Genomic DNA, 17,943 nt, shown 5'->3' with positions numbered 1-17,943 from the left:
GATCCAACGTTGTCACTGGGAATTATTTGCATTTAAAATACAACAACTCGTTACCCTGCACATCTCTTTACAGCTCAATTCAACCAACACTGGAGAGGACGGGGGCTACCCCGAGGAAAAGGAGTCCCCAAACCCCCGCCTAAATCCATCCGAATTCCTGCCCTGCTGGAAATATCGATGTAGGCAAAAACCAGAGATTTAACAGATAACAGATCTAAACGATTTCCCCTCTGCAGCCGCTGTCACCCAAAGGTGTTGTGGCAACAAAGAGCGGGAGGGGATTTGACGCCCTTATTTTTGACCTGTTCCCGTGCAGAAATATCCCTCCAAAGAGGAATCTTTGCAAAGGGGAATCTTGCAAATATTGATCTAAAGATTCTGCCCTGCAAAGTGCGTCCAAAGAAAAACTGGGTTTAAATTTACATACACACCCCTCGGTGGCTGTTAAACCCGTCGGAGGAGACGGACAGACGAGGCACCCGCCGAAACGAAGGGCGAGGAGGGTGACTGGGAACCAAACCGCTGCTTTCCCGGTTCAAACCGGGGGGAAACGGTTTCCCCCCGCGCACGGCAGAGATTGCCCTGCTCGGGAAAGGACGTGGCGTGAAATCCCGCCGTGCCCGCCCGGGCAGAACCAGGCGCTTCAGCGCAGCAGCAACCCCCGTTACTTTTCAATAATAATAATAAACCAAGAGAATAAATATATTTAAACCCCTCAGATTCTCCCGAAATGCCGAGTCCGGCCCCGTCCCTTTGGTGGGGAATTTCAGTTTTAATGTTATTTACTTTTTTTTTTATTTCTTGGCGCCTGGGCACCAGAGCAGGGCTGGGAGGGCATGGGACGGGGTGCCCACACAACACACCGCCCGAAACAGCACCCTCAGACCCCCGGATTCCCCCCCCCCCCAACCCTCCCCTAAAAACATTAATAATAATAATAACACTAATAGATGCACACCCCGAAACTTGGCTCCGGCAGCCCCTTACCTCGGGCACCGGGCAGGGCAGGGCAGTCGGTCCCACCGGCCCAGGGCTCTAAACCCCGGGGGTGTCTTTTGTGAGTTTGCCGGAGTTTCCCCGGGCTGTCCCCTTTTGTGTCCCATTGCCATCTAGAGGCCCCGATTAATTAATTTCACACCGGAGCTCGGGAGAAAATTTTCCCACAAAACAAGTGGCCGAGGAGATGTGAAACCCCAAAGAAAAGGAGTCAACATCAAGTTCAACAGCATGCGGGGAAAGGCCTATTTCCATCACAATCGCGGCTGAGCGGGGGCCGGGCGGGGGGCGGCGGGCGGCGGCCCCCGCGCCCCCTCCGCGCGTTCCCAGGCTCGGAACAATCGCGCTCTGTTTGCCTCGCACATGCCGGCGTTTGGGCACGGAGGCTGCCCCGGGATAACGGGAATAATGAGGGGGTGGAGGGGGGGCAAGGGGGGAGAGGGTGATGGAGGGTTGGGAAAAGAGGGGCCGGGGGTGGGGGGGGGAAGGAGAAGCGCACCTGGGGACCGGCCGGTACCGACCTGTTGATCCCCGGTCGGGAGTACCCCATTGGAGTTTGCGGCAAGAGACGGGACGGGCAAGAGGGAACCGACGGGCTCGACGGGGTGGGGGGGCCCCAAAGCCGGGAGGAGGCAGAGACTGACGCCAGGGTGCGTGGGGGACACCTTTCGCTAAATTTGGTGCCCCCCCCCCCCCAGCCCTCTCATCCCCGTTCCCGAACCCATCCCTAGCCACGCGTTTTCCCACAGCCTCGGGGAAGCGGGGGGTGCCTGCCCCGGGGGAGCGGGGGGCCGGGGCCCGGGGTGGCCGAGGCGGTGGTGGACGTGTCCTGCAACCCAAGCAGCTCGGCTCCGCCGGGCATTGTCCCCACGGAGCCCGTGGCCATTGTTCCCTGCGCTGCGGGAGCCGGAGGGAGGGCAGCTTTCCACGCCTCGTCCCGTCCCCCCCCCCCCTCATCTCGCCCCCCATCCCACACTCGCACCGGGCTGCCGGGACCCGCAGCCCCTAATCCGGGAAGGATGGAGGCGGGGTGTGTGTGTGTGTGTGTGTGTGTGTAAAAAGCGCACACACCTCCCCAAAATAACATACCGGGGGGAGGCGCGGGGTCCCCCCTCGCAGACTTCTTCCAAGTTGGGAGAAGCAGGAGGGGAAGCGGGGCTGCTGCCGGTGCCCGCATAGCCCTGCCCCTCCTGCGGGCATCACCGGCAGCCGCCTGCTGCTGCTCGCTCCTGCCCGCTCGTCCCCGCTGCCCTGGCCCGGGGAGTTCAATGCGGGGCAGGGGAAGGGAAAACCAGCGACAAAAAGAGGGGAGTGGGGGGGATTATTTACCTCCCTCCGCACATCTGCATCCATTAATGACTTAGCGACAGCGGGAGCCGGGAGCCACCGGGACACCGGCAGCCTCCGGGGCGGGGGCTGGGGGAACGCGGCACCGGCAGCGGGCAGGACGCGGAGCCCGGGGACATCCAGGCGATGCGGAGCGCGGCGGAGCCGAGCTGCGGCTCCCGGAGAGGACTGCCAGGGCTGGGGGAAGCGGAGCCCCCCGCGATCACGTTGCCTTTACGTGGGGTTAAACAGATAACGTCTGCACGGGGCTTGAACGCCGGGAGCCCCCCGACCGGGCCCGGGCAGCCTCGACCCGAGGCCGCCGGGCACGGTGGGGAGGAGGAAAGGCGGATTCCGCCCAAACATCCATTTTGTCCCTTTTGGCAATGGAGATGGGAGAGAGGAGGGAAAACGCGATGTGGGGTTTTTTTTCCTTTTTTTTTTTTTTTTCCCTTTGCTTTCTCCATATTTTCCTACGTAAGGAATGACGTCCTCGCGTCGGGAGCAGGATAGGTTAGCCCTGCGCTGTGGGGAATGCACCGGGCCGGGGGGGAGGGCGCGGGGCGGGGGCGGATCTGGCAGCAGAACCTAAAAATAACGGGGATTTTATTATATAAAAAGGAATATAATATATATTATAATAATAATAATCCCGGTGACCCGGCGGATGCGGCCTTGCACGGACAGCGGGAGGCAGGGCCGGATCCGGACCCCACCCGGGGGCCGTCAGGGCTCGGGCTACCCCATAGGGTTTGAGGGGGGAGCGGGGCTAGACCCGGAGCCGAGGGGAAGGGGTTGAGGGGGTCCTTTTGCCTTTCCCACCCGCCGGATCTGGGGCAGAGGCGGCTGCCGGCGGTCACCCGCTCCGCAGCCGGTGCGGGATCAGTCCGTGGAAATTAAGCACAGATCGGTTAATTTTTAAATGCAAAACAAAATCCCACCCCCCACCCCCTCTCGGACGTTTACACCGTCAAGGTCCGAAGTGACCGGGAACGGGGCCCCCGTCTCTCTCCCTCCTCCGCTACAATGAGATTTTCGGAGCGCGTTAAAAATCGCTGCCTGCAAAAGCGTCTTCGAGAGGGGTTTGCGCCCCAAATCCGGCCGGGGGGGGACGGGGACCCTCGCAGAAACCGATCCGCGGAAGGGGCCTGTGCCCGCTACCACCCCGGTGCTCCCCACCACCTCCACGCCCTGCCTGCCCCGGTATGGGCCACCCCCGGCCCGGCGCTGCCGGGGAGGCCGCCGGCTCCGTGCTCTACCGTAACCAGCTCCGCTTATGCATTTTCCCCTCAACGAATATTCCTCCCGCCGGGGCCGGGGGGAGCCGGGACGCTCTGTCTCGGCCGCCCATCTCCCGTCCCGTCCAACCGGGGCTTCACGGTGGCCCGGGCCGTCCCTGCCGAGCCCGGGTGCAGCAGGAGGCCAGGCCTGCACTTTGGACACCCCAAATCCTGCTGCCGAGCCCGCGGCCGAGGCCTCTCCCGGTAAAAGGCCCTGGGGTGGGAGTCGGCTCCTTCAGACCCCCGGTATCGGCAAGGTCGGTCCCCCTTCCTCGACGGCGGGGGTTTGGGGGTGGGGGGAGGTATTTTGTTTCCCTGATGCCGTTTTGATCAAAAATTCATTAAGAGGCGATCGGCGCAGCGCTATGAATATTTCAGGGCTTTTGCAAAACAACAAAGTGGGTGTCTGGGGGAGGATGCACCGGGAGGGGCAGACCCCGGTGCCCGGCTCGGCCCCGCTTTGCTGCGGCTGAGAGGCGAGGAGGATTCGGGCATCCCCGTCCCCTCGGGGCCGGAGCTGTGCTAGCTCGCCCCCAGCCCGGGGCTCGTTCCCGCCCCATTACAAGGTGTGAAACGGCTCCGGGTATCCCGGGAGCGGAAATCGACCCCCGGCGGGAGCTCCCAGCCCCGGGGCCGCCGCCACAGCCCGAAGCCGCCTCGGCCCTGGCCACACTCCCGGGGCTGCTTCGTGGGGCTCCGAGGGGACGAACCCACCCCAGCTCCCGCAGCCCGAGACAGGCCCGGGGCCGCCTGGAGGGGGACAGCAGGGGGACCCCATCACCACCCGAGATGTCCTCTCTGTAACACCACGGACCATCGGCTCCCACCCTCCCCGGGCTGCTGATGACAGGGCGCTGCTCCCCCACGGCTCTGAGGAGGGGACGGTGCCCCCCAGACCAACCCACCCGACTGCTGCCCAGCAAGGGAGCACCCTGACTGCAAGGTTCACAGCCCCCAGATCGCGGTGCAGAGCCCCCGACAGCACAGACACCGGGAAAGGTACCAGCACCTACCAGGAGACAAAGCCCCACCGGCTCTGCAGCCCCGAGAGCTGGAGCCCAGCACCCTCCCGGAGCAGCACAGCTCCCTGCCATGCTAGGCCTGCAGGTAACTGGGCTTTACTGGGCAGTCCCGGGCAGCTGGGAAGTGGGCACAGTGACACAGAGGTGGGGAGATGGCCTGGACCCCTCCACCTTGGATCAGGGCTCCGTAGATGCACGGGTGGGCAACACAGAGCGGACACTCTGTCTTCCCAGTGTCACCCTGAGCACTGTCCCCACCCCACAACAAAGCCGGGTGCCAGCTTTGGGTGCAGTGCAATGGGGCACCCCACCTCTGCTGCGCTGGGGGGATGCTCCGCAGGTAGACAGGGGATGACGCGGGGGGCAAAGGGACTTCCCTGCGAGAGCAAAGGAGAGAGGGGGGCACTGCAGGGCACCCCCCACCCCGGTTGAGGACCTGTCACAATGGGGTGCTACCGGACCTGCAGGCAGTTGGGGGGGGTCAATGTCTCCTGTCGGCTCCCGCGTCTCCCGCCGGTGCCCTCCGGGTCCCTCCAGCCGTCCCCTTGTCCCTGCGGTGGGATGCGGTGAATGTCCCAGGCAGCCCCAACCCTGTCCGGGGCTCACCTCGCCCTGACATTTCCTGGCGCTCCTTCCATGCCAGCGGGTTGCCATAGCAAATCTAAATCTTACAAACAAAACGAGGAGAAAAGCCTTATTAGCATATATTCAAATGAGCCATGCAATAATGCAAACCATAAATCATGCAGTCGTTGCTATTCAATCAGTGTCTCTTACCCCAGCCCCCACACTTTCACTGGGTGTCTCACCTCCTCTTTCCATGCAGAAGCCACTTCCCAGCCCCAAGGGTGGCCCAGGAGGGGACCTGCCAGCTGGGGGGGGGGATCTGAGCTGAGGCTGGATCCAGCCCTGGGCTGCCGGGGCTCCGCACAGCCCCTAATCCTGGCTGGTATTTATGTCGCTCTATTAAACGGGGCAAACTCTTCCCAGGATTAATCTCCCTCCCGTGTTTTAATCTCAGGGCTTGGCCACCAGTAATCCCCCCCCAGGAAGGGGCCCAGTTCAGCGCTGGCGAGTGGCCGGTGCAGAGGGACCACCCTATCCCCACTCAATCCCAGCCTGTGGGTGCCCACACAGCGCTAGGGTGGACCCACATCCCCCCAAAACCAGGGGACGATGGGCACTGCCAAACCCTGCCCCCTTCCTCCTCATCCTCTCAGCAGTGTGGCCATGGCCAGGGCACCTCAGGCCCAACGGGGTCCTCCCCACACACAGCAAGCCCCAAAACCCCGGCCCCAGCCCAGTGGGCTGTAAGAGACACAGCTCAGGGGGGGCAGGTCCCGCCTCCCCACATAACCCCTCACTGACGACCACCTTAAGGGCACATAAGGGGTTTTCCTCCTCCTCGCACCCGCTCCCAGCACTGAGACCCTCAGAGCAGCTTTTTGGGGTGTCCCAGGTTGCTGAGGGATGGGAGCAGCATGGCTGGACCCCAGGGACCTGGCCAGAGCTGAGGGTGAGCTGGCTGTCACCTGCCTTGTTAGTTGGTGACCCTGGAGAGGTGGTGGTGGGACACAGGAGACAGCACCGCTCATCTGAAGTGGGTCAGAGCATGGGGCACTTCTTGCCTTGGGGCCGTTAATGACCTGCCACCTCATTAGCCTGCTGCCTGGCCCCAAGAAGCTCACGCCAGACACCCCGACACCCCCAGTTCTTTATTGGTGAGAAGATAATAAATAGAAAAGAGCCCCTGGGCTGGGTTCGGCACCCACCACCCCGGCTGCCTCCATGCCTCCATCCCGCCCCCTGCGGGTCCCCGGCAGCCCCCATCAGCCGGTGCAGGATTGGGCCTGGCGGGTGCAGGGCTGGACCCGCTGCCGGTGCTCTCAGTCCTGCTGCCACCCCGTGGCACTTCTCCGGCATTCCCACTCGCTGGCGCAGGCACAGGCGGACAGACGGGGACGCACCGGACAGGGCATGGGGGCAGCGCTCCTCATCCCTGGGGTCCCGGCCTCGCAGGGGGCTGCGGGGGGGGTCAGAGCTGCAGGAAGGGGGGGCTCAGCGGCCTGTGGGGGGCACCGGGGTGGGGAAGGGATTTGCTGGGAGCTGCAGCCCCGAGGTGATGGATGAAACCCCAGGGGAAGCCCTGGGGCATCGCTGACCCCCCAGGGAGCACTTCAAAGGGCTTCTTGGGGGTCTGAGGATGCGGATGAAGTGCGGGGCTCCCCTCCAGGCTCAGCCCACCCCCCTGCACCCCGTCGGCCTCGCTATCTCTGCCAAGTGTCCATGGCCTGCGCTCGTCGCATGGGGACGGGGACCCGCTGCTCCTCGGGCAGCGGCCGCGGTGGGGCCAGGGGGTACGGGTACCCCTTGGCGTAGTCGTCCCGTGGCTGGTGGTCTCCGGGGCCTCGGGAGGCTTCGCTCAGGGAGGCCAGGCTGGCAGCGGGCGGCTGCGGGGTGCCCGAGGGGCAGCCCAGCCCCGGGGAGACCCGCTCCGACTTGATGCTGATGGCTTGGTGCTGCGGGGAGGCGCCGGGGGCCGGCTCTTCAGCAGGGGCAATCCGGCTGCTGACCCTGGGGAAGGGGAGCAGGAGTGAGGCCGGGTCCCCCTGCAGCCCCTGCCGGGGTGTGTGGGGTGGGGAGAGGCCGAGCTCAGCCCCCTCTTCTCCCTCGAGGGGCTGAGCACCCCTAAACCCACCTCACCTGGCTCTGCCCAGCCAGGCGCTGCTGGGAGCCCAGTGTGTGACTGGGAGGGACATGGGGGCCCCACCCCCTGGGAAAATCCACTTGGAAATAGGCTCTGCGAGCAGCGGCAGGAGCGGGGGCTCCTGGGGTGACCCCGTCTGCCCCAGTTTAGAGGAGAAGCAGAACAGACCCCAGCATGGTGGGAGAAGGGGCTGTGCCTTGGGTGCTGGCGTCACCCATGGCTGGGAGGTAGTACCCAGGGGTGCAGCAGCTCCCCATTAACGGATTCATCCCCAGCCCGAGTCTCCCACCCTGTGGCTGTCCCCATCCTTACCCCAGTGCTGCCATGTCCCGTGGCTGCTGCCATGCTGTGGGGCCAGGCTGCAGGAAGCCGGGGGGTGGTGGGGCCTCACCAGCACCAAACTCTGCTGAGCAGAAGGCCAAGAGTGAGCAGGGGGGGTCCTACTGGGGGGGGGCACAGTGTCCTGGGGCTGAGGGGCCAGGACTTACCTGCTTGGGCTGGGGTGAGGAAGGGGAAATTGGTGAGGCCATGGCTTGGGATGCTGGAGCTGCTTGGGGTGAGCACAGGGCTCAGGGTCTGCAGAGCAGGGTACAGTGGTCGCTGTGGGAAAGCGGGTGCCTGCATCAGGCTTTGTGCTGCCAGCCCCTTGGGGAATCTATAATGCAGCATCCCCCATCCTCCCCCCCAACCTCCTTCCTAGTGACAGGGCCACGTTGTGCCCACGCAGCAGCAGGTACCACGGTGCTGGTGTCCCCCCCATGGCACTCACCGTGGCGGTGCCACCGCTCCGGCCGCTCACCAAGCTGCTGTGGGCTTCCCCACACCGGCCCTCGGCCCCCAGGTACAGCGGGGGGGGCGTCTTGGTGGCCAGGGCCCGGTTCAGGCTGCCAGCAGGGAAGAGGGGGTAGCCGATACCTGCGTGGACAGAGGGGCAGGAGGATGCAGGGGGTGACCCTGAAGGATGAGGGGCGCCAGGGGGGGGTCCCCATGCCTGTGGCCCTGGTGCCCTCAGTGCCTTGGGTGCCTGCACAGTGCCATGCTCCAGTAAACCCACTTCCTGAGCAGCGGCACCACAGTGGCCACACGCTGCGAGTGGAAACGGTGGCTGGGTCCAGCCCTGGGGCTACAGCAGCCTGCAGACATCCCCCGCTGGACCCTGCTGCAGGGAGCACCCAGCTCCCCACGGAGCAGCCTCCACAATAGGTACCTCCAGCATGCGGATGTCAGCCTAGGGCCACCACGCTGCCCCCACGGAGATGGGGGTGCTTCATGATGAGAATATCACCCAGATGCCCTCACAGCACCTCCACCCCCCCCCCCTCCCCGGGGATTCTGCTGGTCAAGCTCCAGCATCTTTTTCTGCTGCATGGCCCTGGAGACACCCATGTCCCTGTCACCACCTGGTCCAGTGCTATACCCTGGGCTGGATGAGCCCCTCATGCTGAGTGTGAGCTCTACCACACGGGAGGCTGCAGGCTGCAGGGTGCTGGGTGCCAGCAGGGCACAGGAAGCATCTGGAGGGAGGCAGGGGCTGGTGTTTCCACAGCTCCCTGCCCACACACCCACCGCAGCCCTGCTCCTGGTAAGTCCCCGGGAGATGCTGTAAGAGGAGCTTTGCATGCGGTGCCTGGACGGGAAAATCCCTGTGGGGCCGGCAACGACAGGGTGCCCATGGTGAGGATGTGGTGCCATGGTGGGGACAGGGTGCCCATGGTGAGGATGTGGTGCCATGGTGGGGACAGGGTGCCCATGGTGGGGACGGTGCCCATGGTAACGTCTCTCTCCTTGCAGCATCCCTGGTGATGGATCCGAGCCTACCTGGGGGCAATGGCCCTGGGGAGCGTCCTGGTGGCTTCGGCGGTGCTGGTTTGAAGGCGGGCGGGCGGCCCTGGCCCTGCGGGGATGCGCTGGTGCTGCTCAGGGCCGCGGTGGTGGCCGGTGGGGAGCTGCCATAGGCTGCATCGGGCAGCGGTGCTGGGCTCTGCAGGGCGAAGCAGAGCTCAGGGGCAGGGAGGGGACGGGGACCTCGGGGACCCTGGGGACAGCAGCGACTCACATAAAACCTGGGTCGTGGCACCGACAGGTCCATGCCTTCGCTCAGCCTTCGCGCCTTCTCCTCGGGATCCGGCCCCTCGTCCACCTCCAGCTCGTGGCTCTCCAGCCCCAGCCCTTTGCGCTTCAGTGTCTGCGGGGAGCGGGGCTGTGAGCAGGGCCCTGTGCCCCCCCCAACCCGGCCCTCCCGGCTGCCCCCTGCCGCTACCTCGAGGATGTCGCTGTTGGTGCGGCTCTCGTGGGGCTCGCTGTACTCCGTGTACTTGAGCAGCACCTTGTCCATGTCGGTGCTGGCGTACTGGAAGAGGCGGTTGGTGCTGTTGAAGATGATGAGGGCGATCTCGCAGTCGCACAGGACGCTCAGCTCGTACGCCTTCTTCATCAGCCCAAACTTCCGCTTGGTGAAGGTCACCTGTGGAGCCGGGAAGGGGACGGGATGCTGCCCTCAGCGCCGCTGGATGCAGCCCCAAACCCTCCCCTTGGCTCCCCAAATCCTTTCCACCCCTGGAGGACCCGTCAGTGATGGGAGCAGAGCGGCGTTGCCCCTTTCCATGGCCTCGTGGCTCCCTATCCCCCTGGTCCCCACTCGTCCCCATGCAGCTCCTACCTGCCGGTTCCGCTGATCCAATATCCGACTGATCTGGATCTTTTTCCTGCCCATTTTCACCTCCTACACGCCAGGGAGGGCTGGAAAAGAGCAAGAAGCCCCTTGAGCCTGAACAGCCAGGGGCAGCCGCTCGCGTGCCCTCACCCCTCCAGCCACCAAAATGGGTTTGGCTGGAAAAAAAGAGGCGTTTTCAGAGGAAATTTTGGCTTTTTTTCTTGTCCAGCAACAACTGCAAATGTTAAGAAAAAAAGTGGGAAATTCTGTGAGGAAAAAGGAAGAAAAGCCCCATAGCTCTGCCCAGCCGATTCCACTGCCCCTGCTCCATCTCCCCACACACCAGCCCCAGGGACCTGCCCGGGCCGGCTGGAATGCTGTGGTGCTGCGATGCCAAGTCCCTTGCTGGGAGCATGGGATCAGCCTTTGCATCCCCAGTCCCCCATCCAAAGCCGTGGGGGCTGCTCCGCGCTCACCCCATGCACTGATGCTGCTCACGGCGGGGCCGAGGGATGGGAAGGGTGGTTATAAGGGAGGCCGGGCTGGCTGTGAGGAGGGTCTATAACACAAAAGGGCTGTTTTTAGGCTCAGATTTGGGGTTTTCAGACTAAATTTGACCTCCGCCATTCGCAGGTCAGGAAGTGGCTGCACGAGGAGACAGCAAAGCGAAACCACCCACCTCTTCAGGCCACGTGAGCCGGCAGTGGGAAGGGGTTGGGGGACCCTGCATCCCTCCCTGGCTGCAGGGTGCCAGCACCCATTGCAGCCCAGCACTGTGCTGTGACACACACACACACACACACACCAGACATCTCCCTTGCTGCTGCAGCACCCCAATTCTTTCTCCTTTTGTTGTCCCCCAAAACCCATCAGGGATGCCCCGGTGCCACCACAGCCTCCGGTACAGAGCTACGGGTGGTACCAAGATGCTCCCAATGGGACCCACCAAATTAGGGTGCAGACCTAGCCCAGCTTGGTCCCCACTATGCCCAAGCCATGTCCAAGGAGCAAGAGTCAAGCTGGAAGCCAGTGGAGCTGGGAGCTCTGTGCTGCGGCTCCCTAAGGACCTCAGGCACCTCTAGAACCCCCCAAGCTTGTCCAGCAGCTCCCCCATCAGAGGGATGCAGCCGGGGGATGCAGGTTGGGGACCAGCCAGCCCTTTGCTCCCGCCATGCCCCAGCTTGTCCCGCTTCCCCTGCTGCCATTTACCATCTCGCTCAGCCTCTATATTTAGCTGATCACAACTAATTTTAATTTATGGAAGGAAATTGTGCTGCCGTTCCCACGGCCCTGCTGCCACCCTGTGTCCCGGGGCCCACGCACGGCACCAAGGTACAGGGGGTGCCGGGACCACCCCGCTCCAGCCGGAAAGAGCCAAAGATTCCCTAGTGGAAAGGCAGAGGTTTTCCCAACGATTGCTGCTGGGGCAGGGCCAAAGCTGCTTCGAACATCCCAGAACCGCACCTGCAGCGGGTATATGGCTGGGGATGCCCTGAGGGGTCAGCTCTCATCTACCGACCCCTATGCCATGATCTGGAATTTGGGGTGCAGAGAGAGGAGCTGTTCCCCGGGGGGCTCCAGCTTGCAGCTGAGTTTGGCCTCTGACAGGTCAGGGGATGCTCGCCTGCATCCTTGCACAGCCTCACGCAGGGGGCATCTTTAAAGGCTCCATTAGAGAGAAGGATGAGTCCCCCCAGCTACAATGGAGCCAAGAAACACCCCCTCTTTGGATGGACCCAGCACCCCCAGCTCCTTGGATGCTGTAGCACCCCGATGCCTTGCTCCAGAATCCTGGTTTCTAGCTGTATGTGGAGTGCAGAGGTAGATGGTCCCTGCAGTGGCGCAGATCTTGCAAGTCCCTCCATGGCCCCAGCCTGGCCATGTCCACCCATCTGAGCTGCTTCAGAGCAGGGGACAATGGACAGCAGCCACCCCAGGTACCAGCATGGCTCGGAGCCCTGGAGATGCCACATCTGCCCAGGCAGGGTGTTTGGGGCAGGGGGGGGAATCCAGGACCCTTGGGGTGATACCGTGAGGGTTCTGGGTGGGTACCAGCACCCACGGGGCAATGCTGCAGGCGCCCCAGCCCAGAACAGCCAGCAGGGGTGCGAGGCAGGAGGAAGCAGCAGCACGTTCACAGCGTGGAAACCATCTGAGGCCCGTGCAACACGTGGGGTGGTTTCATCAGCCGCTTCCCGCACTGCTCCTTCCAGCACCGCTGCTCCTGGGACCCGTGGGGACTCGCGTGGCCAGGCCACTGCTGCCACCGGCACCGTGCCATGAGCCGGGGTCCTGCCAGGCTGGGAGTGGATGCAGGCAGGGTTGGGATGCTCTAAGGGTTACGGCCTTGTCGGTTGTGGTGCTTTGGCCACCGCAGTGCGGCAGGGCCCCAGCACTCGGCTCCCCATGGATGAGTATCAAGGGCTGGGAAGGGAGGGGGAAATTTCACTGTGGATTTTAATTGCTGTGCCAGGCGATGAGGTGATCAGCAGTGCTATGGCTGCAGGCGATTATCACCGCCGGTGGGGACGGGCACAGCGATGCCATCTCTATCCTGTGGTCCAGCACAGTGGCATCCTCCAGCCCCGTCCTCATGGAGCAGTCTGGCTCCCATAAGGAGCTGGCATCCGGGGAGGGCTCATTGCTGTCCCCCTGAGTGGGAGGGAGCAGGGTTGGGGTGCTCGCACTGGAGGAACCCCCCAGCCTCTCATTGCATTCACCTCCAGCGAGTCCCACCTCACACAAAGAGCTCCGTGCAGTGATGGGGACCCACAACGTGGCCCGGCTGCAGGGATGAAGGGTCCTTCAGCATCACCATTCCAAGCGATGCAAACAAACCCCAGCACCAGCAAAGCTCTTGAGCCCTCAAAGCCTTTCAGAGAGGAGACGCGTTCCCTTGCCTGGGCAGAGGCTCCGGTGCTGCCTGGCTTCCCGCCGGCCTCCTCTTCCTCCCACATGTGCTTATCTTTAGCCTGGGCTCTGCTTGCTTGCACGCACCGGGCTCGCTTCCACAGCCAGCACAGCCCCTTGTCCCCACAGTGCCTTTGCCAGCACCCCCAGCGCGGTGTCCCCCGGCTGCAGGGTCTATAATGAACCCCCCGGATGCTGCACATCTTTAGGGGTCATTTGCATCCCGCTGGAGTGGGGGAATTCCCAATCCCAGCTCCTCATTAATGAGCTGAGACGAAGCGAACCCCTTGAGAGCGATGTGTTTTTCCATATGCTGCAGCTCCAGCACGATGTAGGATGCTCACAGTGGTACTGGGGGGTCCTGGTGCTGCCTGTAACACCTTTCCATCCCTTTCCATCCCCTACATGATCCCAGGAATGCTAATTTCACCAGGTCTACCCTGAAGTCAAAGTGGGTGAGGTTATTAGGGGAGTGTTTCTGTTGCTCCAGGGTCTGAGTGCTTCCCCAATAACCATCAGGCCAGGGGCTCTGGGCTTCCCAGAGTTTCATAGTCCCATCTTTCCCATCTCCATGGGACAAAGTGCCCATACTGGGGAAAATAAGTCCTTTTTCACCGAATTTGGGGGATTTTTGTTGCAAATCTGAAAGCTGGAGGTGGCTGGGTAGGAATGGGTATGGGAAAGAGCGGCCAGCAAGTACTTGCTGTTGGCATTTGGCAGCTTCCAGAAAGTTTTTTTTGAGAAAAACAATGATTAAAGTGGGAGAAAGAGTTTCCATCCCATCTTTTACAGGGAGAAGAAGTGAGCTTGGCTGGGAAGGGAAAATCTGAGCCAGGAGCAGTGAAATCCCAGGGGAGAACAGCCCAGATGCTGCATCGCTGGGACAAGGAGGGCAACAGGCTTGAAACAGGGCTTTAAGGACCATCCGTTGTGGATGGACACATGGCGCTGGCTCTACCGTGAGCCGCATCCATCCTGCCTGATGCTGTCCTGCTCCAAACTGCCGACATGGCTCCGGCTCTCAGCGGTCCCCAGGGAACGGCAGAGCTGGGGCCTCGTGGTGAAAGCAGCATCCCGAGCCCGGCGCAGGGAAAAGTCAAAGTTGAGCAGGGTTTCTGCCGGGGCAGACAGGCCCTTCTGCTTTTTATAGGCTGTTTAAACAGCAAACCAGTACAAACCAGAGCTGGGGAGCGGGCAAGGCAGGAGGAGCCTGCTGGGAAGCAGGGGAAAGGAGAGCTCCTTGGGGACGGGGTGCTGCAAGGGTGGGGACAAGGGCACCTCAGGGTGCTGAGGACAAGGGTAACCACCTTCCCCCATCTCACAAGCATCACCCCCTGCTATAACTCGCTCATCTCCCCCATCGCAGCACATGGCCTGGCCACGGAAGTGCCCTGAGCTCTTCCAGAGCCAAATGCAGGCTTTGTTTGGGTTTGAAGAGACCTGGCCCCCTCCGGCCCTGGATCCATCCCGCTCGGCATGACACAGACCGAAAGTGCCCCCAGCGCCTGGCGCAGCCGTAGGCAGCTGCCCTTGGGCAAAGAGCGGTGATGGGAGGAGGCTTTTCAGTTCCAAAATGACTGTGTGGAAGGAGGAAGGAGAGAAATGACCCTGAAACCCGAGGCAGCTCTTGCCCTTGGGAAGAGGGATGGACACACAGTCCCCATCCAAGGCTCAGACCACCTTTGTGCCCGGTGCTGGGAATGCTGCTCACAGCAGCCAAAGGAAGGAACACACTGTTCCCGCAGGGCTGGGCTGCCCCATGCTGCAGCTGGGCAAGGATATGGGAAATGATGCCTGTTTGGTGCTGGAGGGTTTGATGGGGGCAGCCAGAGGTTGCTGATGGCTGGTATTAGGGCTGCATGGCTTACAAACCTGGTTTGCTCCTGACAACCCTGCTGTAATTCTTGTGAAGAGAAGGGAAATCCAAGGACCTTAAACATACTAATTCCCCCCTCTATCCTTCTGGGCATCCCCATGGCAGCATGGCACACCAGACTCTCTGGCCTCCTCGCTGCTAGGATGCTCCTCCCTGGTGTCGGAACCCAGACATCATCAGTGACCCGTGCTCAGGTGTTTGACATCCTAAGCCAAACCCGAGGCCTGCATCTACATCCCAAATCCTGCTCCCCAAGCTGCCATGGAGCTCCCCAACACATCACCTATGTGTGATGTGTTCAGCTGGCAGCCAGGCATGGAAAAGGGCCAGGATCCGACTCCCTGGCTGAGTCACTGACATTCCCTTCCCAACTGGTACCCCTTGTCCAAAGGGATGTGTGTGGACAGAGGGAACAAGCCCCTGGAATAGGTCCCTGCCTTCCCACTCATCCACCAGGTAATTCATTACCTGTGAACCCATCTCGAGAGCCAGCAGCTCTTGGAAACTTTCTCTCATTAGAAGAGTAAATCCCTAGGGACGGGGACTCGGCTGCAGCAGGCAGGAGGATCTGGCAGAGCATCCACGTTGCTCTCCCCATGGAGGTGGATGAGCTGGGACATGATGGATGTGCCACGTGTTGGCGAGAGCTGTGGACAGGTCACATTCCCACTGGGAGCACGAAGGCCCCGGAATGCAGCTCAGCACGTGCCAGAGCAGTGTGACACCCCAGCAAAGCCACGGTGGCACCAGGCCCTGGCCCTGCAGCGTTACAACTTCCTCCACGTCGAGCCACCAGCCCGCAGTGCCGTGCCTCAGTTTCCCCTCACGCAGTGGGCTCAGCCCCAGCGCCCCAAAGCCTCGGTGGGCCCGGGGGTGGGCAGGGAGGCGGCTGCGGGGCCGGGGCCTGGCGGCTGCCGTCCAAGCTGCACTTTTGGGTTAAACCCGGGCGTTCCTCCCTGCACAGACACGAGTAAAAATAACCCCGAGCGTGGCGCAAACCACAGGCTTTTTATAGCCCTCCATCCCTAGACGGCGGGGCGGGGGACGGGGCTCCGCCGTGCTCAGAGCAGCCCGCGGGGCGCCGGTCCGGCCGCACCGGCACCTCCCCGGGCCGGCACTGCTCCCCCAGCCCCTGCGCCCCGACGGGGCTGCCGGCGCGATGCGTGCGGCCGTCTGCAGCGGAGGGGAGCCTGGTTAGGGCACAAGGACGCGGCTGGGGGAAGATCGGTGGCTGCTGCCCCCTCCCCTCTCCCCGGTACCGGCAGCACCGGCGTACAGCAGCGCCCCGGTGCGCCCGGGACCCCGCTCCCCACCCCGGGACACGCACCTGGACACCGGCTCTTCCTCCTCGGTAACTCCCCGCCGGCGCTGCCGCGGAGCCGTCCTGGCCCCGGTGCGGCCCCAGCGCCGTCGGGTCCCGGTCCCGGTCCCGGTCCCTGTCCCGGTCCCGGTCCGATGCCTGTGCGTGTCCCCGGAGCCGCGCGCTGCCCGCCCGAGCCGCGCCGGACACATTTGCATATCCCCGCCCATCCCGCCGAAAGATTTGCATACCGCAGCCGGGCTCACTCCCCATTGGAGGCCGCCGCAGGAGTGATTTGCATAGCCCTGCCTCTATCTGGAATCGCGGCGGAAGGTAAACTGGGGGATTAAGTGGGTCTTTGGGGGGCTGGAATGGGGTGAGGCGGTGGGAACCGGGTACTGGGATGGGGATGTGGCAGGGGCAGGATTGGATGAATTTGAGGGAATGTGGGGGCCTGGGACGAGGGTGAAGTCTGGGAGGTCCTGGGGGGTGCTCTGCCCTCGCGGGGGGGTTCAGACTCAGGCTGAGATGGGGGCTCCTGGGCGGAGGTTCAGAGCCAGGCTCTGGCTTTGCCCCATGCCAGACCCCCCTCCCTTGGTTTCGGGTGACCCCCTCACCCCTTTGACCACAGGGTTGGGGGTCCTGGTCCCCAGCGCCCCCCAGGGCCCAGCAAAACCACAGCCAAAAACCCATCAGCTCGACACCCTCACCCCCCCCCCCCCAGCTCCAAAAGGAAACCTCCAGCTCCCTCCCTCTCCGTTTTATATCTCACTGCTCTGAAAGCAGTGACCTGCCCGGCGGGGCTGCCCCGTGCTCCCCCCCCACAGCCCGTCCCCGTGCCACCAGCGAGGCCACCCTGCAGCGAGGGAGGGGGCCACGGGGACACGGAGCTCACGCTGCTGGGGACCGGCCCCAGTTCAGCGCCTGCAGCAGCAAACCCCAACACTGCGGAGTCCGGGCACTGAGAGAGGGGGAACAGGCCCTAATGGCACCTGGGACAATCCAGCGCTGGGATTCCCTGGCACCATCCCCATTCCCAGCCCTGGGGGAAGGCGGCGGGAGGCAGCTCTGCACTGGAGCATCCCAAGCAGGGAGCAGAGGATGCAGGTGGCCGTGGATCCTGTGGCTTGAAGCCTGTGAGTATGACCTGAGGTGGACTTTGCAGAGCGAAGGGAGGCAGACGCTGCTCTGTCACACAGTGACAGACCCACAGAAGGGGTTTTCCCCTGGGGAAAGCAGAACCTGAACTCAAGGGATGCTGATGTGCCCCAGCTCTGCGTCCAAATCCAAACCTGACCCCAAAATCCGCCCTGGAGAAGGCACTGCCCAATTCATACCCCTGCTCATCTCCTGTCCTTGTGTGGGTGCCTTGGTGGGTGGCTGTGCCGGGGGTCCTGCTCCCTGTGGCCATGGTCGGGAGTGAAGAGCTGACCAGGAGGTGCTCGGTGCTCGGTTCCCGGCGGGAGCATCTGTGTTTACAGCAGCGATGGGGGAACTGATGCAATTCCCAAGGCCCCATTACGTGTGCGGAGCTGCCGGGGCAGCAGGTGGGGAGGGGGTTACCAAGGGCTCACTGGAAACCAGCTCCCACACCAGTGCCGCGGCAGGGAGATGTCCTTCCACCCCCAGTTACAGCGGGGGGCCAGTCCCAGCCCCGGGGGCTTAGGAAGAGGGTTTGGAAAGATGGGAACTCTCTGGACGAGTCTTTCAGTGGCGGCTGCACTGGTGGGAAGGACGCATCTTTCTCAGAGCTGCTTTTAAAGCTCATGATTTACAGAGTGCAATTAACAGCCTGTTAATTAGCCCTGCTCGCAATCTCAGTTCATCCTGAAGAGGAGGTGGGAGGGAGAGAGAGTAGAAGTGCGAGGCCATC

General features: G+C 62.9%; 1 protein-coding gene across 4 annotated transcripts; it reads right to left on the bottom strand.

The window, feature by feature from the left end:
• Positions 1-6,682: 6,682 nt before the first annotated feature.
• On the bottom strand, positions 6,683-16,218 carry MEF2B (myocyte enhancer factor 2B). 4 transcript variants are annotated; one of them, XM_057417432.1, is made up of 9 exons: positions 16,098-16,218; positions 9,991-10,070; positions 9,592-9,795; positions 9,388-9,516; positions 9,150-9,312; positions 8,101-8,246; positions 7,820-7,931; positions 7,644-7,737; positions 6,683-7,198 (listed from the first exon to the last, which is right to left on the bottom strand). In XM_057417432.1, the coding sequence occupies exons 2-9, from the start codon at positions 10,042-10,044 to the stop codon at positions 6,892-6,894; spliced, it is 1,209 nt and encodes a 402-aa protein (XP_057273415.1). In that variant the 5' UTR covers positions 10,045-10,070; positions 16,098-16,218; the 3' UTR covers positions 6,683-6,891. The 4 variants fall into 4 exon arrangements, with proteins under 4 accessions (XP_057273415.1, XP_057273417.1, XP_057273418.1 ...); XM_057417434.1 differs by having other exon boundaries at positions 7,644-7,734; XM_057417435.1 differs by having other exon boundaries at positions 8,131-8,246.
• Between the last annotated feature and the right edge of the window lie 1,725 nt (positions 16,219-17,943).

This window comes from Pezoporus wallicus, unplaced genomic scaffold (assembly GCF_028554395.1).
Source record: "Pezoporus wallicus isolate ANWC-B61680 ecotype Strahan unplaced genomic scaffold, APGP_CSIRO_Pwel_v1 contig_13865, whole genome shotgun sequence".
Taxonomy (NCBI): Eukaryota; Metazoa; Chordata; class Aves; order Psittaciformes; family Psittacidae; genus Pezoporus; species Pezoporus wallicus.
This window is presented reverse-complemented; position numbering and strand designations above follow the sequence as displayed.

What these genes read in the sequence shown, in the direction of transcription:
- MEF2B (XM_057417432.1), bottom strand. Translation starts at nt 10,044, where the DNA reads ATGGGCAGGAAAAAGATCCAGATCAGTCGGATATTGGATCAGCGGAAC. An exon ending in CCAACAGCGACATCCTCGAG is followed by an intron (nt 9,517 to 9,591) that starts GTAGCGGCAGGG and finishes CGCTCCCCGCAG; the next exon opens with ACACTGAAGCGCAAAGGGCT. An exon ending in CCTCACCCCAGCCCAAGCAG is followed by an intron (nt 7,738 to 7,819) that starts GTAAGTCCTGGC and finishes CCTTCTGCTCAG; the next exon opens with CAGAGTTTGGTGCTGGTGAG.